We start from the raw sequence: 22,251 nt of genomic DNA, 5'->3' as shown, positions 1-22,251 counted from the left end.
TATTTTCATCACAGGAGACTGGAATGCTAAGGTGGGCAGTCAAATGACACCTCGAATTACAGGTAAGTATGGCCTGGGAGAACAAAATGAAGCAGGACATAGGCTGATAGAATTTTGCCAAGACAACTCACTCTGCATAACAAACACTCTCTTCCAACAACCTAAGAGACGGCTTTATACATGGACTTCACCAGATGGACAACACCGAAATCAGATTGATTACATCCTTTGCAGCCAAAGGTGGCGGACATCTGTACAGTCAGTAAAAACAAGGCCTGGAGCTGACTGTAGTTCAGATCACGAACTTCTTCTTGCACAATTTAGGATCAGACTAAAGAGATTAGGGAAGACCCACAGATCAGCTAGATATGAGCTCACTAATATTCCTAAGGAATATGCAGTGGAGGTGAAGAATCGATTTAAGGGACTGGACTTAGTAGATAGGGTCCCGGAAGAACTCTGGACAGAAGTTGGCAGCATTGTTCAGGAGGCGGCAACAAAATACATCCCAAAGAAAGAGAAAACCAAGAAGGCAAAATGGCTGTCTGCTGAGACACTAGAAGTAGCCCAAGAAAGAAGGCAAGCAAAAGGCAACAGTGACAGGGGGAGATATGCCCAATTAAATGCAAAATTCCAGAGGTTAGCCAGAAGAGACAAGGAATTATTTTTAAACAAGCAATGCACGGAAGTGGAAGAAGACAATAGAATAGGAAGGACAAGAGACCTCTTCCAGAAAATTAGAAACATTGGAGGTAAATTCCAGGCAAAAATGGGTATGATCAAAAACAAAGATGGCAAGGACCTAACAGAAGCAGAAGAGATCAAGAAAAGGTGGCAAGAATATACAGAAGACCTGTATAGGAAGGATAACAATATCGGGGATAGCTTTGACGGTGTGGTCAGTGAGCTAGAGCCAGACATCCTGAAGAGTGAGGTTGAGTGGGCCTTAAGAAGCATTGCTAATAACAAGGCAGCAGGAGGTGACGGCATCCCAGCTGAACTGTTCAAAACCTTGCAAGATGATGCTGTCAAGGTAATGCATGCTATATGCCAGCAAATTTGGAAAACACAAGAATGGCCATCAGATTGGAAAAAATCAACTTATATCCCCATACCAAAAAAGGGAAACACTAAAGAATGTTCAAACTATCGAACAGTGGCACTCATTTCACATGCCAGTAAGGTAATGCTCAAGATCCTGCAAGGTAGACTTCAGCAGTTCATGGAGCGAGAATTGCCAGATGTACAAGCTGGGTTTAGAAAAGGCAGAGGAACTAGAGACCAAATTGCCAATATCCGCTGGATAATGGAAAAAGCCAGGGAGTTTCAGAAAAACATCTATTTCTGTTTTATTGACTATTCTAAAGCCTTTGACTGTGTGGACCATAACAAATTGTGGCAAGTTCTTAGTGGTATGGGGATACCAAGTCATCTTGTATGCCTCCTGAAGAATCTGTATAACGACCAAGTAGCAACAGTAAGAACAGACCACGGAACAACGGACTGGTTTAAGATTGGGAAAGGAGTACGGCAGGGCTGTATACTCTCACCCTACCTATTCAACTTGTATGCAGAACACATCATGCGACAAGCTGGGCTTGAGGAATCCAAGGCTGGAGTTAAAATCTCTGGAAGAAACATTAACAATCTCAGATATGCAGATGATACCACTTTGATGGCTGAAAGTGAAGAGGAACTGAGGAGCCTTATGATGAAGGTGAAAGAAGAAAGTGCAAAAGCTGGTTTGCAGCTAAACCTCAAAAAAACCAAGATTATGGCAACCAGCTTGATTGATAACTGGCAAATAGAGGGAGAAAATGTAGAAGCAGTGAAAGACTTTGTATTCCTAGGTGCAAAGATTACTGCAGATGCTGACTGCAGTCAGGAAATCAGAAGACGCTTAATCCTTGGGAGAAGAGCAATGACAAATCTCGATAAAATAGTTAAGAGCAGAGACATCACACTGACAACAAAGGCCCGCATAGTTAAAACAATGGTGTTCCCTGTAGTAACATATGGCTGCGAGAGCTGGACCATAAGGAAGGCTGAGCGAAGGAAGATCGATGCTTTTGAACTGTGGTGTTGGAGGAAAATTCTGAGAGTGCCTTGGACTGCAAGAAGATCCAACCAGTCCATCCTCCAGGAAATAAAGCCAGACTGCTCACTTGAGGGAATGATATTAAAGGCAAAACTGAAATACTTTGGCCACATAATGAGAAGACAGGACAGCCTGGAGAAGATGCTGATGCTAGGGAGAGTGGAAGGCAAAAGGAAGAGGGGCCGACCAAGGGCAAGATGGATGGATGATATTCTAGAGGTGACGGACTCGTCCCTGGGGGAGCTGGGGGTGTTGATGACCGACAGGAAGCTCTGGCGTGGGCTGGTCCATGAAGTCACGAAGAGTCGGAAGCGACTAAACGAATAAACAACAAATGCTGAGAACTGTTGGGTTGAAAGAACCTGTTTATATCCATGTGTGATATGGGAGCAGGATTTTCATAACCAAGGATTTGGGTCATTTGGACTCAGATAAAAGCATGGGAGAAAATAATGCTTTTCAAAAATCAAACTGTTAAAAGGAAATGGCAACCCTTATGGCATATTTTAGCCAGTTTAAGAAAACCTCAGCAGTGGAAATCTTCCTATATATTCAACAGTAGTGCTTAAAAATGTATGAAACTTGGTAAAATGTGTGTTTTCAAGGAAAAAAAAACAAGGAAAAGGTATGTAGCAAATGAAGAGCAACTGATTGTGACCAGCCAAATCTCTCATCATGGAGCTGTTTGGGCAGATTGTGGTATGGCAAGCTAGTGATTGTAATTTATCAAAATGCCCTTTGGGTTACATTCATTTTGGTAAGTGAGCTATGATCCTCCAATTGCCTTAAATATAGTTATTGAAAACCCAAGTGATATATTAAAAGAGCCAGATGTTAAAACCCTGATTTTTTTTTAGTGCTTCCTGCAAAATAAGTTTAAAAATTAAGGCAATTGTTGGTGGTTTGAATGCTACAGGAGCCTTAAAGAATGGGCTCCTAAGCCTGTACAGAGTGCTAAGAATATGATGAATAATTAAAAGCAGAACATCCCACAGACCCAGAGTCGCTGTGTGTGAATTGGTCAGCTACTCGTGTAACATTTATACAGACAATATCACACAGGAATTTTGTTGTTATTTTTAAATTTTTCAATATAATACAAGCAGTAAACATTTACCTGATTCTACCCTTCATTCTCACCCTCCCCGCCCGCCCCAGATTCCCCCCTAGTCAGTTCATAGCTTCTCAAATTGAAAGAGTGGAGCCGGTCATAAGAAGAAGGAAACAAAATAAGTGAAAATTAACAATCATGCCTTAAAAAGAAGGGAAGAAATTAAAATAAAAAGAGTGGGTATTATGGCCTTTCATTTATATATCTCTGTTGCTTTGCACAGGGAATTATATTACTCAATATATCATTCTTAGCTCTTTTGTTTCCCTTTCTCTCTTTTTAGGAATTATTAGGAAACTACTGAGACAGTTACTTGATTTTCTTTGGTTAAATTAAGGTTGTCATATGAGGATGGTGGCTTTAACCTGCAGATTTTCAACTTTATCATGTGACATGTTCTTAGCTTAATTTAGAGTAAGCAAAGGCTGACTTTCCCAGTTTTGAATGCTGTCAAACACATTTAGGGAAAGTAATTGCATTTTCACCCAGATTCACGTAAGAAATTAATGTGGTGTAATCCTGATTTGAAGATAGGGGTGATGGGATGATGGTGGTGGTGATGATGATGATGATGATGATGATGATGATGATGATGATTCTAGTTTTGGGGGAAATGGAAAGATAATTATAGTTTTAATCATGTTTTTTCCAATAAAAGACATGATTAAAACTATAATCTTATGGCCCCTAGGATACAATAAACCAAGGGGATTGCTGGACAGGAGGCAAAGCTGGAATCCACTAGGCCTCCAAATTGGGGGAGATATACAAATCAGCTGTTTCATTTATCCATTTGGTTGGTTTGGGCTGATCGTTAAGAAACAGAGATGCAAGTATCTGCAGCTAGCAGGGATCGAATATGATCTTTGTTAAAAGATGTTGTTAACATGGGGTAAAATACAATGCGAGGTGCAGAGTAATCATGGATTCATAATTCAGTGTTCTTCATGGTCCCTTGGCTATTAAAAACAGAGTCAGTTATTGGAAAAATTAAAATGTTTTCATTTGCTACATTTCCATGAATCATTTCAGCCTGCAGCTTATCTTGAATTAGAGTTAGGTTTATAGCCAAGTAATGCAACAGAGTCTTGAGGAATTGGTTACAAAAGCTAATTTGACACTGAATCACTTGGTGGCTTTGGACATGTCGTACTTACATTGCCCCTGTCTTCCCATCTATGGACGGGGCATAAGAGCTATAAAGCTCTTTGGATACTTTCTGTATAAGCTCAAAATATCTAAGCAGGGAAATTTGGACAGCATATTCTACTTCATATGCTTAATTTCCTCCCCTCCCCCCAATATTGAATGAATTGACTTGATTGTTAATCATTTAATTGTATAACATTATGAAAGTATGTATGGGACCGCCTTATGTTTAATACATAAAAGATCACGCTTTGAGAGCTTCATTCTGTTCCCACCCCCCCTTTTTTGCATGTATTATTTTTTAAAAAAATTAATCTTGGTGGGAATATAGGTATCCTAGTATTTGGGATCCAAAATAGCTGGCGATTAGTTGAACTCTGCACTGAGATTTGCTTAGAAAGTGTAGTCAAGGGCTGTTGTTACAAGAGATTTAGACCTCAGCCAAACCCAAATAATGGCACTTTTGTGACAAAACATAGGATGGTGGGGCTATGGGTACTGTTGTGTGTGAGGAGGCCATTCATATGGGTTTACAGAGTGAGAAAGAAAAAGAGGGGAAATTGAGGTGTTTCTCAGATTAGACAAAGGAAAGATTTTTACTACCAAGATCAGGTTTGTAATATCAACTGAAAATCTAATTTTATTTTGTATAGCGCATAAAAGGCTTTTCCAAGGGTTAGCTGTTCCCAAGTCCTAGTGACATTATAGAGCTCTTATCTAGTTAAAGAAAACCCAGTTGTGCTAATTTAATCTCTGTAGTAGTACAACAGCTTGGCACTTGAGACTTGTCCCAACACAGTTGGAAAACTACAAATTGAAAAAAGTCTCCATTTTTTGTGTTGCATTATTCATTCCTTACAGCCAACCTTGTATTGGTCTCCTATAGGTGTAAGCTATGGGGCTAAGCATCAGTCAAGTACCATCCATTTGGGAAACACTCCCATCCTCTCTCTCTCTCTGTCCCCCTCCGTCTCTCTCTCTCTCATTCTGTCGGCACTTGCTGATAGAGTTGGGACTGATTTCAGGAATTATTCTGCGAAATTGGCTTTCATGTTCTTCATTACCCAAGCAATAAAATGCACAAATAATGTCACAATTGACCCACCCAAACCCCCAAGCACCATTCAGCTTTCCTTTAGGGAACAACTGCTTTTTCAGTTGAAAAGCTTATTTTCTCTCAATTCATTGAAATGGGGCAGTTTGCATGTTTTTAAAGTGATATGATGGGGCAAACAGCAATGAACTAAGCTCAGATGGAAAGACTCATCTGTTAACATCATCACATTAACACATGAATGTGAATTTAAAATTTCTAAATGATTATGTGCCATAAAGTCATTTACAACTCCTAGCGACCATGTAGATAGATGTTCTCCATAACAATCTATCCCTACCCTGTTCTTTCAAGCCTCCTAATGGTGCACTCATCCCCACTGTAACTGAGTCAGCCCCCTTGCTGCTGCTCATCCTCTTCATCCTTGTCTTCTCTTTCCTCTTTTCTCCCCCCCCCCCCGAAGTCTTGCTGTGCTGCCTCATTGTGGCAGTGGGGGTGGGGGGTGTTCCTGGGAGGGATGAGTGAAGAACATCAGGAGTGTATGCCAAGACTATATATTTCCAGCAGGGTGACCCAAGGTGTGAAGGTCAATCCCAGCTGCCCAGCTAAAGCAAGCAGGCACCTATACTGGGCAGCAGCGCTATAGGAAAACGCTGGAGGACAATGATCACTTTAGTGACATGGCAAAGGCATCAGTTCATACAGCACGGGGGAAGGCAATGATAAACCACTCATGTATTTTTACCAAGAAAAGCAGATGGATAGAAAGATTTCTAATTAGTTGGTTCTAGATACAAAATGACTTGCTGTTCAATAATATAGTAGTGGATTCCTCCTCCGTCCTTGCTTTCCTTCTACCAACCAGCTACTTACTTCTCTTTTGGGTTAGTGAATAGGAAACACAAGTTCAGGATGTACACATTATTTAAAGATGCTAAGCTACAAACCATGTCTTAAAACCCTCAAAAATTCAGCTTATGCAGTATGCTAAATCCAACGCAAACTATGGTTTGGCTTAGTGCAATGTATGACTTCAGCCTATATTAAATATGATTTAGCCTATATTCCATTGTAGTCGACTGCCAGCACCCATGGAATTAAAAGCTATTTCTCAAATGTGCAGAGAGGCTGGTATTTTCCATTCCCAGCTTCAGATTGTTCTTGTACTTCACCATATATGATCTAGAAATCTTCCAATTCCTTTTCATGAAACATGAGTGAATGAAAAAAGTGGGAAAACCAATATGCTTGAAAGAGCATCCATGTCATCCTTTGGATTCTGAGATATAGTATATTGTAAATCCAGTGAGATGTGGGTCTGAAGCATTGGACTGAGAGAGGATACTCAGGATCAAGTGCCCACTCATCCATGGCTCCTTGTGTATCTTGGGCCCCTCTCTCTTTCTCTTTCCTGTGTCACACGATGGCTATTGCAAACAAAAGAAAAAGCTGGTATCCTATGTGCACTGCCTTAAATTCTTAGAGGAAAAATGGAATACCATAAGAATAAATGCATAATAATTAATGTTATATTTTTAAAAATCAGATTACAGTACTACAATCAATTTCCTGCAATAAAATTAATGGATGAATGTAAGAATATAGCAGTAAAACAGGGGGACATAGCCCATATTAAATGTCGATAAAATGAAAAAATCTTAGCAGTTTGCTTGAAGTCTAAAAGTCAGACCATGCGTATACTAAACCTCTCTAGAGGTGTTTCACAATTCACAAGTTTTGCAGGAAGGGTGTTTTTTTCTCACATAGCAAATGAATGTGGAATTTTTAAGGGGACAAAAACTTTTAACTCTTTGAACACACATAGGATGGCCTTATGGTGTCATCAACTTCCATGGGCTGGAAATTCCAAGCATGCCTTTACATGGCATTCTGTACTTCCATTCATTCTTTCCAGTGGGAACTACTTTCAGTAAATATTATTGGGAGTGTGTAGGATCGTCTTTATATTTGAGTGCTTCAATCAAAATCCTATACTGATCCCAATTTGTTTTAAGGCAGGGGTGGTAACAGGAGGAATTAGGATATCAGTATTTGGACATAAATGGCAGAACAACTCTAGAAGAAACAAACTGCAAGCAAAAATATATACCAATTTAAAATTGGTCTTTTCCATGCAAGGTCCACCCCCTTTCTGTACCATTATAATCAGTCTGGTTGAAAATCTTAAAAATTATACTGTCTTTTACTGCTTATTGTCTGAATTTCATCCTACTTGTCCCTAAGTCTGCAAGCAGCTTCTTTGCTCACTGGTAAATAAGAGGATTTAATTTGAAATTGTTAGGCTTTGATTTAAATTGTACACTAAAAACTCATACAGGATACATTTTCAGGTCCTGCTTATTGTACAAGTTTGCTTCCCCTCCAACCCTCTTGAAGGGAGGGAGGGAAGGCATCTTTGAATCAAGTTGCCTCAAGAAACTCACTAAAAACAGCATAGTGGTAACAAAGAAGAAAATGTAAAGATGATGATGGTGACATGTTGACAATTGTCTTTCTCCCCCCCCCCCAAAAAAAACCTTTAGCAGTGAATTGTGATGAATACAACACAAGCTATGACCATGAGAAAAGTAGCTATCAAGTACTTTTTTCAAAATAGGCTCTTTGGCTGGATGTTTTAAGTGCCCCTTCTTATTTCAGGAAGGGTGAGTTATGAAAAGAACACACTACTTCAGGTTTATCTTCTATACTCATCAGTTGTTTCTCATCACAATGGATTCTGAAACGCTTGCCAGAATGAAGTTTCTCCTGTTCAATCTTCTATGAAGACAAGGCAGCAACATACCCAGTGTCATGTTCACTGTTTCAATGTAGTTTATACATTGTAACGCTTCACATGCCATGGTGCTGACGTGCATTTCTGTTTGGGAGGGAGCTGCTGTGAGACCTTGTACCAAGTTCTGTATGTGAAATCAGTACAATGGAATGTGTTTGGGTTATGTGCTCTGTTCAAGGCCTTTTCCCGCAGACCATCAGAAACCGTTAGGAGCACCTGGGATTGTGAACTTGAGAAGATTCTATGGGGGGAGGGACTTCATTTTCACCGAGGGTTTTTAGTTTGAATTTGGCACGCTTTCATCATTCTCAGCTTTCTCTGTAGTCCTACATACTATTCTTTAATAAATCAGATATCTTTGAATTCCTGTTCATGAGTGTGACAGTGTTTTAGAATAGGCAACCATTACATAAAGCTGAGAATCCCCAAAGTTGTACCGTTAGCTCCTACCAAGATCAGTTTCTTGCAAGGGAAAATAGTTAACGATGGCTGAGTCCAAGCTCACGACCGGGGGACTTGAGGAGATGGCTAGCTTGATACCCAAGTCGATGGTCAAGAGCGGAGAACTGAACCTCACCCCAGAACCTTCAGACTCCCGGGATGGATCGAGTTCCAGTTCTGAGGTGGAGGAATCTAACGATGGGGAAGAGCCAGAGCAGCCAGCCCCCAGCGAATTGCTCGCAGAGTTGATCACCTTGGATGAAGTAGGGGAACCCCAGCCAGGGACATCGGGGGCATCCTGGAAGTATCGGTTCCCACTAACCCCAGATAAAGCATCTACTACGGTGTCAACAGAGAGAAAGCCGAACACGCGAGGGAGGGAGGACTCTCAAACCCCTGAAAGACTAAGAGTGATGGAGGCCAAAATAGAATTGATAAAGTACATGCTAAGAAACCTGTCTCTGTCACTGGAGGGGCAGGGGAGGTGCAGAGGAGATCCCAGCTTCCCGCAACCATCCCCCATCCTCCCATCCGGACCACCGGTGGAGCAGGACTGGAGACAGCTCCGGGATGAATCTCCACCCCGCAGGGCTCGATCACCAGTGTCCCCACCCCGAAGAGGGAAAGCTGCTGTAACCTGGGGCCCAACCACTCAAGTGGCTGCCGATTCCACTCCAACCAGAGTGGGGGTGAGAGACTTTTCTGTCAAGTTTGATGGGGATCCAACAAAGTTATCTTTTTAACTAATGCTAAAAGTTATATGAGGCAGTTTGGAGCATACTTCCCTTCCAAAGAGGCTAAAATAACTGCCATTGCTACCAAGTTGAAGGGTCGAACAGCTGACTGGTATGTTCAGTTAAGTGGTGCTGACTCCCCTGCACTTGATTATTTCGATGATTTCATGTGGGCATTAAAGCTGCATTTTGAGGATCCTCTGGCCAAGGCAAGAGCTAAGAAGGCACTGAAGGATCTTACCCAGGGTCAAATGTCCATAGCTGATTACATCCTGGAGTTTAAGGCTCTAGCTGGGAAAATCCCTGACTGGTCTCAGTCAACCCTAATAGAACGGTTTAAAGAGGGACTCAACCGGGATGTCCTACAGTGGGCATTGTGTAGAGATGACCCAGAGTCATTGTACGACTGGATCTGTCTGGCAGGCAAGGCTGAGCACGCTCAGCATACCTTCATGCAAACTAGAAAATCTGAAAAACCACCCACCACCATGAGGGGACCCTGAAGTGCTACAACTGCTGCCCAGCCAAGCTATAGAGCTTGGGATGAGGAGAGAGATCGGCGCTACGCGAGGGGTCAGTGTCTCCAATGCAGAAAGGAGAGCCACCGAGCAGCTGATTGCCCAAAAGCCAAAGCTGGAGATCGAGCGGGGAAGCCGCCGGCCAAATCGCCCCCCCCCCCTCACGGCGGATGACAGCAGCCAAGGGGACAGCCAACGCTGAGGAAGTAATCTACTTCTCAGGAGAGGCTGAAGATGACTCTAAGGAGCCGGCAGGAAACACCAGCCATCTGCCATGAAGAGCGCCTGTGGGCAGGTGGAGGAGGATGGGCGCAAAGATGCTATGGTGAGTGCTGACTGTCCCACTTTAGCAGTAAAAGTGAAATTGGGTTCCCGCACAAAAACTACAGAGGTATGGGCTTTAGTTGACTCTGGGTGTTCCAGGTGTTTAATTCACCCTGATCTGGTTGCTGCTTTGGACCTGCCTAGCTTCCCCCTCCAGCAGCCTTTGATCTTCACACAGTTGGATGGTTCAACGGCAGGGGGGGGCCTGGCAACCCATTTCACTGGAACTGTCGCAATGCAAATGGGCAGCCACCGTGAGACTTTGAAATTCATTGTAGCACCTGTTGGCAATCCCTTGGTAATTCTGGGGATCCCCTGGTTGACCTATCGAAGCCCCTATATAAACTGGGAGCACAGAACTGTGACTTTTAAAGATGGTTTTTACCAAGCTCCTACAGCAGAGAGAGTTACACGTGTGGGGGTTGGAAGGGCAGCGATCACCATGCCGCACCCTAACTTGCCACATTTAGAAGGCTTGCCTGATCAATACCAAGACTTTGCAGATGTATTTGGGGAGATGGAAGCAGATCAGCTACCCCCCCCCCCACGGTAAAACTGACTGTGCAATAGAGTTGGTCCCCAATGCTCAATTGCCCAAGCCTAAAATTTATCCGATGACTCAGAAGGAGCTTGAGGCATTACGGGACTTCATTGACAAAAATCTGTCAAGGGGATTTATTGAACCTGCTACTTCCCCAGTTGGGGCCCCTGTGTTATTCCGGGAAAAGAAAGATGGCACGCTTCTACTCTGTACGGACTATTGAGGGTTAAATTCCATCTCTATTGTCAATAAGTACCCTCTCCTGCTCATGAAGGACATGTTAGCTCATTTGTCAAAGGGCAAGATTTTCTCCAAGCTCGATCTTCGTGAAGCCTATTTCCACATTCGCATAAGAGCTGGGGATGAGTGGAAAACTGCTTTTAATTGCCCACTAGGATCATTTCAGTACAAAGTCCTCCCTTTTGGGTTAGCAGGGGCACCTGGAGTCTTCATGCAGTTGATTAATGAAGTTTTACATGATCATTTGTTTAAAGGGGTCCTGGTTTACTTAGATGATGTTCTCATTTACACTGAAACTGAGGAGGAACACAAACGCCTCCTCAAACAGGTGTTACGCAAACTTAGAGAAGCCAAACTCTATGCCAAACTTTCCAAATGTGAATTTCACAAAACTCAACTTGACTATCTGGGCTATCGGGTGTCTGACAAGGGTATTGAGATGGACCCTGCAAAAATTCAGGTGATTCTAAGTTGGGAACGTCCCTGCACCCGGAGGCAATTGCAAAGTTTTTCCTCAGGTTCAGTAATTATTATCGCCGGTTTATCCAGGGGTTCGCTGAGATTGCCTTGCCCCTCACTGATTTACTCTGTACCAAGGGCTTGGGGGAGACATGCAAACCATTACACACAGGTATGAAGTCAAGTTCATATTGGGATTGGCATCAGATAAGGTTCTTCTGTCTCTAATTTCTTCTCGCAAGCGTTCAGCTGAGGCTGACCTGTATGGCTTGAAAATTCCCATATGAAAGGCCTTCAGTCTTGCCAGTCCAGTGCCTGCAATGGACTTCCTAGAACATTTCCTATTCCTGCTTATGTGGGACAGAAAGAACAAGAGCAGGGGCAGGAAGTTGTGAATCACATGTTACTGAAGATTAAAGTGTTCTCTTGAAGCTCATGGATAGTTACAGGAAACTCCTGCAAACAGGAAGAAACAGCAGGATATCCATTACAACTTTTGGTTTTAGCACCATGATTAGAGAAATGGCAGTGAGCAATGTCAATGAGAAGACAGCAGAGGAAAAGGTACTCAAAGTATTCTTTACAATTTAATCAAAGGTAGAGATGGAAAGATTTGACAGTGCCCACTATGGAGGAATGGTTGGTGAAATTGATGGATCTTGCTGAGATGAATAAACTAACTTCTCTGATTAGAGAAAAGACACTATCTACATTTATTGCTGACTGGAAACCTCTTACGGACTTCTTGTGTAAAAATGAAAAAATGAATTTGTGATTTATGGTTTTGATAATTAGACAGGATAGATTATAGAAAGAAGAGCCTTGTGATGTAACTTTAGAGACAGAGGTGAAAAGATAATTTGTACTTGTAACTGCTGTGAAGAATATCGAAGTCACTTTTTTCCTTTCTTTCTTTTCTATTTTTTCAACTTTTTCTTGTACTTTTTGCTTTCTCTTTGCTTGCTTGCTTTTTCTCTTTTCTTCTTTACTTTATACAGTATTAGTTCACATTAGTTTTTATCTTTTTAAAACATTTTAATAATATACACAATTTAATCAAAGGTGCCCAAGCATCATAACTTTAGGTCTTATATAAAGTTGTTACATACTCCTCCCATACACATGCAGCAATTACAGTATGTCTTGATTTTGAAAAAAAATACTGAGAAAACAAGAAGTGAATAGAGGATGGAATAGTTTCCTTTAGCTTTTATATAAGTTGCATAGCCTTACTTTTCTCACTAGCTGATTTATATTTACAGGGAGACTGTTGCTATGGGATTATTCAGTCAATATTTCACAAATGCATAAATGCTATATTTACCTGAATTTAAGATGCTCCCTTCCTTCCACCCTAAAAAAGCCTACTCTTTGTTTCTCAGTGAAACTCCCATTTAAAAGGTGAATTATTTGGAGAAAAAAATAGAATAGGCTTTTCATGTAAAACAGTAAATGCCTGTTGTAGTCTATCCATTATCAAGTTTATCAAGATATGAATATCTTATCACGAGTATTGTCTTGATAAATTAGCTGTGAAATATTGTCCACAAAGTTGAAAAATGAACTTTGAAATCTTGGAGGTTGTGTTATGTGCTTCCCTCTTCCTGGTAACTTTCTGGCTGTCAGATCCCATTGGTTCTCTTGTCTATGCATAGTAAATGACAGCAGGAGGCGTCATCCCTAGGGAAGGTTCCAAGAGGTAGCCATGGGTACTTTGATCACTTCCACAAAATGAGATTCCTTGCTTTCCACCCCCACTCCCACCCCACCTCAAGCTGGAACGTTACAGCAAAGTGTTAGGCAAAACAGTCACTTTGTGTAATACATTGTATAACAATCACATTATATTTCAATAAAAAGCAAAATCTCCATCAAGTCAGCTTCGGATAACATCATGAATAAGTCCATGTACTTTTCCTGACAACAATATGAAAATGATTTGCCATCACTTTCTTCCAAGATGTTTTTTCAGTCTTCCAGTCTATCCCAGAGACCTGGGGTTCCCTAAATGTCACCAAGAACTAGCCAGGGCCAACTTTGCTTAGTTTCTAAGCCCAGGTTAGCCTGGTGCTGCCATCTGCAGATGCATTATTGTGCTATAATTAGATAGTCAATAGTCATATCTCCAGATCTCCAGAAAATAAGACAACCCCTTTCATAGGCAGAATCTGGGCTGCTTTATGTCAGCAGGTGGGTGGAGTGCTCTCTCTCTCTCTGTGTATGTGCACAGACTTAAGGAGCCTTGGGTATAAACCTGCAAAATATATATGATGTTGTTACTTTCTATATTAAAAAAAACCAGATTGCTCTATTCTGGTGGGGAAATGTCAGAGAAAATTAGAAAATGCAATTAGTTCTACAATAGACAATTATATTAAGAACCATCATCAGATGCAGTAGACCTCTTAGAAGGGGACTGGGTGCATCAATGTAAGCCGTTTCATAAAATGAAGACTGTGCTGTAGCTTCAAGTAATGAAAGACACACTCGTGCTCCCCAGAGCTGCTGGTTTATTATCAATGCTGGCCTTGGTCCCCTTCGCTATGGTACAGTGAAAACGGATTATCCTCTCCCCTGCAGATTTGAGACAACCTAGGGCTGACTTCTCTTGCCCTCTCTATCGCCATCATTTCTGCTCTGTGTATTTGGTTAGGAAAAGGAGGATCAGGAATGTGGACTAGAAAACTGGGCTTAAGCCAAAAAGATGTTACATTTTTAAGAGGACTTTGTTTATACTTTCAATAAATCTGAGACAAATCAAGCAAATGATCATGACCATTACAAAATGTTTTATGAAACAAATATCTGAGAGAATTGTAATCATTCCAGCAGTCAACAGGACACACACATACACACTCCAGAAATAGTTGACATCAGAAGCATGAGTAGGAAAGTGTTTTGGTAGTCTCTAAAGAACCCCAGGTCAAATGACAGGTCAAGGGGGCTGGAAGAAAGCTGTCACCTTCTCTTGAAGTGATGTAAATTGATCGGCAGATTGGTTTCTTGTCCAAGTAGGTACATTCACTATTGATTAAAAGGTGAGTAATATTATCATGCCTCTTAATTGAAGACAAAAAGTCTTACTCCCCAATAACTCATCTGCCCTTCCAAAGTAGTCACCTCCCATCTCTCCCTTATAATAGTTAGGGATGTTTATCTATGCCCTTGTGAATTTACAGTCAGCAACCATTTATGATATAGAGTGAGGGACAGGGCCCCTGTTGAGGGCTTCAAGATGTAGGAAATTGTACTAAAATGTCAGAAGAAAGAAGAGCTACTCTTTTCCAACAACCTTTTCAAGCTGACAAGAGTCTGTATGAGGATCACACCAAACAGTAAAAGCCAAATTTAAAGATCTAGAAATGCAAGAAATCCTGGGTTTATATTGATTTTTGAAATAAAAGAATTAGTGTTTCTCTTTCCTATTTGATGTAAAAAGGCTGCAGATGAGACTGAGGTTGTGTACTTAAGCAGCATAAATCCCTTATTACCAATAGGAGATATTCCTCAAATTTTCTGTTCGCTGTGCTCAACATTTGCCTCCAAATGTCAACGAAAAGTGCTGGGGTAGTGAAAAAGCAACTGCACAATTTGATGGTGCCTGTTTAGGAGAATATTTTATCCTGCCTGTATGCAAATCTAACCTTTTTAATATTTGAGTCCAATAAGCCAAAAGACAGGATTTCAACAGAAAATGTTTACTAAAGACTTTTTCCCCAAATAATCTATTGATTTTAATATCCATTCAAAATTCCTGTTGAATGTCAGTTTTTCCCCAAAGACTGCCATTGCAAATAGAGTATATTTCATTTATTTATGCCATTTGAAATAAACAATAAGGCAGGAATAAATGTTATTTTTTGCTGATGATCTAACATTGAGATCCATAATTTAATTATTTGTTCCCTTGTGTATAGTCAAAGGCATGTTGAGATGGCACTCAAAGATAAGAATATAAGGAGAGGTCTCCTGGATCAGAATAAAGACTCATTAATTCCAGATCTAGTGCATTGCATCTGATTTCTATTCAAGAAATTGTTTTGAGCTCCACTGAATTTCTCCCAACATGTTAAGAGTACAGCCTTATTGTATTCAGGATTCCTTGTTATGATATATATCAAGATAATATAAATAATATGTAGATATTATTTATATAGGCAAGTGGGGGGGTTTCTTCCCATCTAACAATTTTATTATATAAATAAAGTAGTAGGTTTTTGAAAGCAAAGAAAACCAAACCCTTAAAAAAGAAAACTATAAGGATTTTTTTTTAAAAAAATAATGGAACATATAACAATGAAAAAATTATATTGTTCCTCTGATTCATTCTTTAGGGAAAAAAATATGTTACCTGTAGTAGCAAGTAAGCAAAAAGGCAAAGGATACATTTTCTCCCTTCTCTATTGTCCCCCTTTCCTTGCTTTTTTAGCACAAGGCTAATCTCCCAGTACTTCCCCTTTTCCTATTCTAGAGTGTAAGATTAACACTATAATTAAACAAGTGTCATTTTCGAGGACTATCATGGTTTATGCTCCATTTAGCACAACAACGTGGTATTAACAGAATTGGCAGTGCTCAGTCTTGCAAGCACATCATGAGAGAAAGGAAATAAGTGTCCAAGGATTGGACCTATCCCAGCTTCTACATGGGGTTCATTCTTCTTCTTGTGCCAATTTCCAAGGTTATCATCAGACTCAATGGCGTCTACAGTATAAAGATTTCACTTGGAAAAGGGCCATTGCTTTGTACTAGAGCACTAGAAAATGCCTGGTTCAATCTCAGGCATTTAGAACCATGAAAGGTCTTTTATTTGAAACTCTGGAGAGTTGAAATTGGTGCAGACAATAATGAGTTAAATGGACTAGTAATCTGGTAAATAGTTGGGTGAACAAATCCCACAAGCAGAACAATAAGGTAATGGACTTCTCCAGCTGCTGTCTGTCAAGAAATATTCAGAAACATATTGCATCTGAAACAGTCACACTGACAACAGACATTCTCAGCCATCAACATTAAAATCACCAACAAATAGAGCTTTCATCCCAGAACAAAACAAAAGGATAAAAGGTTTCATAAAGCAGTTAGGTCAAAGTCAAATCCATTCACAAAGAGAGGCAGCCTAGCTGGGGTGTCAGAAAAAAGTCAGCAAATCATTAATTATCAAATTCACTATTGTTGTATTTTTACTTCAAGGGAACCTACAGCATATGCCCATTTTCTGCAGCCCTGAGAGCCCACTCAGATCAAGATTGCTGAAAAATAACTGCAGAGTTTCCCTGGGAAATCCATGAAAACTGAAGAATTAAGAATTAACCGTAAAATAGGCACAATACCAGTAAAACCTAAACAAAACCCTTATCCCCAAATGCTAGCCCTGGCCATCTGTAACATGTGTCCAGATTGTTAAAGCTGGCCCCTGAACACCAAAAGTATAACCCTGGAATAAAGGAAGATTTGTGTTTAATTTTCTGCCTTAAAAGCCATTTCTCTTTGCTTTCAGGACATCAAAAAGATTTTGCTAAGGCAGCAAAACGTTTTAGCCTGTTTTATTGGTAATACAGAAAAAGGATTCAAGTGGTGATAGACTTTATTTAAAAAAACTCTCTGGCAAAAATAAAAGGGGGGAAGTACTGTTGCTTCAATTCTCTAACAAATCAGTTTTTCTTCTTAGAATGTGTTCTACTTTTCTTTAACAAATACTCATCATTATATCTCCTAATTTCTCATGCAATGAATTAACTAATCTTTAAAAATCCCCAGTCAGTTTTTTGACTTCGGCAAAAACCTAGACTCTTACCATCTTTCTCTCAAGCCACGTGGTTATTTGGCCATGATTTGATCTCCATGTTCATTTGCTTTGGAATCTGCTGCCAAATTGAGTAAAGAAAACTCTGCTTATTGAAATGTCTAACTCCAGTATTAAAATGTGTTGGTTCTTTCTAATGTTTTAAGGACAATTCTTTCAGAAGCTTTATGTCCCTCTAAGCCAGCCAGTGTTTCTCAACCTCGGCAACTTTAAGATATGTGGACTTCAACTCCCAATGCTGGCTGGGGAATTCTGGGAGTTGAAGTCCACATATAGTTGCCAAGGTTGAGGAACACTGCTCTAAGCTAATGAATTCAAATGTGCTGCTTACATGTAGGGCGCTATAGAAAGAATGATGGACTAGACTGTAGGATTAGAAGAAATTAAGATTATGATTTGAACTTTTAAAAAAAGAGTCAACTCTTTTATTGTTTTGTAACATTGAATCATTCTCACCTTTTTCTATGAAGGAACCTATTACAGTTTTCCTTGATGGATAAATTTTCTTTCTTTGACCATCATGTTTGATGTCAGGAAAGAATTTCCCTGTAAATCTGGATTTTTCTTTCCTTATCCTTCAAGGCACTTCTCAAGCTTTTAATGATAGAATTAAAATGAAATAATTAACCAATTAAAATACATTACATCCCTTAACATTGAGCAATAGCAATTTTTAAAAAATCAACAGCAGTTAATAAAAACAGAAGTAATTAATGAAAAGCAGATTATTTCTGTGGATTGTGTCCACAAATGGAGCCCAGAACAGCCTAACTATGAGGCTGAAATGGGTCTGTCCATCATATCCATCTATTTAATATTGATGGATCTCCACAATGCTTGCATTGATTACAAGTTAGATATGCTCTGTATGGCTTAAATACTTCAGTTAGTATCAAGTACAGCAGGTAGTATTGTTGCAGGTGATTCTTAGACAAATTCTTCATAAAAAACATTCAAGTCCAAAACCTGTGGTTCAAATTCACCAGGAATTGAATAGTGGCCCAAATAACTGGTAACAAAATGCTTGACCACTTGCCAATATATTTACCTTTGCAGTTACTGCCAGTCAAGTCTCGCAGAGCCTGAATGAAATCAATGAATGTCTCATGGAAGTGAAATCTACTTTCTCTAGACAGGGCTGGAAATTAGAAGATCATTTCATAATAGCTTCTGGAGGCAGCCTGTTGTAGTAGGTCCACCACTGAGTGGGGAAGAACAGCTACTACCAGCTTTCCTCTCAGGAGATAGCAGATTGACTATTGCAAGAGAGTGACTGAGAAGGTCATAGTTACTGACCATTACATAGAATTCCCACATGGATTAATCATCAGTACATGACAGCTGTTAAGCTTTGAGGATCTCAAATATCTCCTCTGTGGATATTGACGTTACTCAGAACAGTGTTCCCATCTCCACACCATAACCAAAGTAATCTCTGTTAACACAGTCACAAAAATTATTGGTTATGGACGAATCAATACACCCACCTTATTCCTCAAGCCCAACACTGTGTACACTCAGAATCATCACTCAGTTTGACAAGCTATAGATTGAAATCCCTATAGACTGAATGGTTCCTCATTGTCACCTCTCAAGTTAATGTTGATGGGATACTAAAAACCATGGAGGGCAAAGCTAAGAGATTTGCCCCATCTTCTTCACCCTCTCAAGTAAAACTTGCTCATGACTAAATCATAGCTGATTATGTCTTATTGTAAACTGATCCAACATTACATAGCATCACCATGAAACCAAATGGTTATTTGACATGACCGATCAAAGTAATGTGCTTAGCAAAAGGTACAGCAGACCTGAAGATGTGGAGCCTGCTTCTCCCCAGTTCTTGTATCCTGATTGCATTACATGTTCCTCTGCCAGTATCCATAGGTATATTCACTCCTTCCCCTTCTTCCTCAGGCATCTTCCATAGATTATTGACGTTTACAGAACAAAACTGATCAAGCAGTTGAAAGGTGGTGTGAATGAGTCATATTTAAGAGTCACAATGGACTGCCATAGCCATAGAGGTTCAGTGGCAAACAAGTTTGCAAGGGTGCTCTGTTGTATGCGCACTGGAAGGAGATATCATATCTTGGTGTCCTGAAATGGGTGATGATTACATTCACTTTTAGAAAGACATGGGGAAGAGGAGGGGGAATCAGGGAGATGTCAACAGGAAAGAGAATACAGAACTTACATCTGTGCAGGCACGGCTTGCACCTCATACTGTGAGAGCAAGACAGCTTTTCTGTATTTATTTACAGCAAAGCTTAATAATTAATGAACACTTATTATTATAGCTGCTCTAAAACCATATGGCATGCGGGATGTGAACAAATCTTTTGAGACAAAGCACTCAGTGGAAGCGTGTTCTGATTTAGCTACTTTTTCTTAGAGCAGAAGGCAAGATGCTTTCACAGCATGGAGTGTTTACTTGCAGGTCTTCATTTAAATAGGCTTCTGTTCTGTTCTGTTCTGTTCTGTCTCTTGCTTCAACAAATTGCTGGCAGGTATTGGCCAGATCTTACATCTGTAGAACTTAGCAGAAGTCAGTGTAAGTGGGATGATAAAAAGTTGGAGGCGGCATCTGCTCAGCTGCATGGCAGATCAGAGCCACAGCATATGTGCCCTCTCCCCGCTCTACAGAATCCAGAAATAATTATTTAAGTGTGTGGTCCAGGAAGACATAGACCAGTTCCAGTAGGTCAGACCTGTCCAAAACTTCTAGTAAGCTAGTCAGATCTTTAAAAGCTGCCAAATTTGTCCAAGCAGAGAACACGTGCTAGGAACACAAAATGATCTGTTGCTGACTGGCTGTTAGCCACCAGCTCTTTAATTAAGTAGCCCTACTCAGAAGCTGGAACCATGCTAAATAGCATGTAGTTCCACAGATTCTATGAATTACTCCTGGGAGAAACAGGAATTGGGTTGATGACAAGTTGCCTAACAAATGGGCAAATCATGTCAGCCTACAAATTATATGCTACCACAAAATTATTGGCTTATATGTTGTCAAAGAACTATGTATTGTTTTTAATATTACTATGAGCTTCAAACATCTGCTCCCATGTTTTGTAGTCGTTTTAAAATGCAAGAATCTAGGGGTTTAGCTACTGCTCAAGGACCCTCCAAAAGCATTATTTAGCAGTATTAAAGATGCTGCTGGTTTCATTCACTGTTTTTACTTTATTTTAGTTTTAATTCAGGTTCAGCCTTTCCTGTTGTATCTTTGAAATAAATGGCAGGTCTTTGCAGGGATGGATTAACAGTTTCTTTCTGATGAAAAGAGGTAATAACTATGGTTGGATAGATTCTGGATTCTGGATTTGGGGAAACAGTCTGTAAGCACTGTGCAACATCCAAGGGAGTGAAAACAACCTCAGACCAGGCCTGAGCTGCAACAAATCATGGCCAAAATGCAAGTAAAATGAAAGAAAATGAATTGGCTGTCAATGACTTGACAGCCAATCACAGTCTGAAAAATGTCACAAGGATCAAGAAAAGACTGATAATTGTGCAATACAGTTTGGCAGCCAGGTTAGAGTCTTCTACTTCAGGACAGTCCTCAGTTTGAAGGTATTTTCTGTCTGAACACTATGTGAGTGCAAAGAGATGGGCTGCACAGTTGATGATTTACTATAGTCAGTGACACAAGCCATTCTGGTTAAAGGAGAAAGATGGCCAGTGGGTTTGAAACCTGAAGATGCAATCCAATGCTCCAGTCATGCCAAGTTGATAGAATGGCTTCTTTTTATGTCTTTCCAGGAATTTGCTGATTCTGTGTACCAAATAATTACAAAGAAGTTTCAGGAGGTGACGGATAACTTTGCTGCCCTGCATGCATGTCACAAATCCCTTGCAGGAATTGTAATGACCAGAGGTAAGCTTCTATTTCCCTTGCTTTTTGCTTAGCTTATAGTTTTATTTATTTGAAGAAAAGCCCACCCATTGTTTGCACTGGTTACTTGAATAAGGGTAATACCTGTATGTGCACTAGGGGTTCTATTCTATTTGCACCTAGTGATTAAAAGTGAGTGTAATGGTGACAGCTATTCTGAAATTCAGTGCAGTCACTGCTATAGCTGGAACATTAAGTCAACCGGTCTGAATCTCCAGTGGGGTATGAAGCTTTTACCTTGAAGAGAACTCTCCCAAGCTGCTTTGAGCATCTCATAGTACAGCAGGAAAGTGAGATAATGTGCTTTAAATAAGCATACAAATAAGCAAAGCATATAAGCGCTTCATCCTTTTTATAACATTATGGTGAAGCTAAACCCCTATTTCAGAGGAATGGTGGGATGCAAAGATGTCTTTCTCTTCCAGTTGTTAAAGCAGCCACATCTTGTGCAGAACTCATGTGGCTACTTCAAAAGCCGTTTGCCAGTTCATGTGCATATAACTCCACCCACTGGAACTGCTAGTGAAGCAAAGCTGCTGCATGTGCAAACATGTAGAGGCTGGGAGGAGGGTCTTCAAAGCAGCCACACAGACCTTGCAAAAGCTGTGGCTATTTTAATCATTCAAAGAGGGGAGCTTTCGGCATGCCAGTACATGTTTCATACCTTTTAAAATATTTTGAAATGAACCAAATCACTTTTCCTCAATGCACAAATTAGTCAGGGTATGGTGGCTACACAGAGGATGGTAGAGAAAGTTTTCTAAATTTCTGTTAGTTTGAAAGGATGCATGCAATACTTAATTTTGAAAAATGATATTTTACTCATAGCTACTTTGGGGTTAATTAGCTGACACACTGGGGAAAAAAACTTAACCAGTTCCCTCTCCAGTTAAATCATCTCATCCTATCTGTGGGCCCATGGCTGTAGTGTTTTAGTTTTTAAATTATCAGACTTCAACCCTTCTGTAAAGCCCTTGCTCTTCTTAGACCATGGAAAAATAAGTACATAAAATAAATACAGAGGCCCTTGCAGAAGAATGATGTTCTAGTGTTCATAAATTATAAACTAGTAGAATCATAGACT

At 40.2% G+C, this 22,251-nt stretch overlaps 1 protein-coding gene across 1 annotated transcript in view; it reads left to right on the top strand.

Annotated features, from left to right (window-relative positions):
- The window catches only part of ADARB2 (adenosine deaminase RNA specific B2 (inactive)), a 375,455-nt gene that overhangs the window by 293,334 nt on the left and 59,870 nt on the right, over positions 1-22,251 (top strand). The window contains exon 5 of the mRNA XM_063303417.1: positions 21,035-21,149. Coding sequence (XP_063159487.1) covers positions 21,035-21,149 — 115 coding nt within the window. The remainder of the gene's footprint in view (positions 1-21,034; positions 21,150-22,251) is intronic.

Source organism: Candoia aspera, chromosome 4, assembly GCF_035149785.1.
Source record: "Candoia aspera isolate rCanAsp1 chromosome 4, rCanAsp1.hap2, whole genome shotgun sequence".
Classification (NCBI taxonomy): Eukaryota; Metazoa; Chordata; class Lepidosauria; order Squamata; family Boidae; genus Candoia; species Candoia aspera.
Note: the sequence above shows the minus strand (reverse complement) of the source record. Positions and strands in the feature narration are given on the sequence as shown.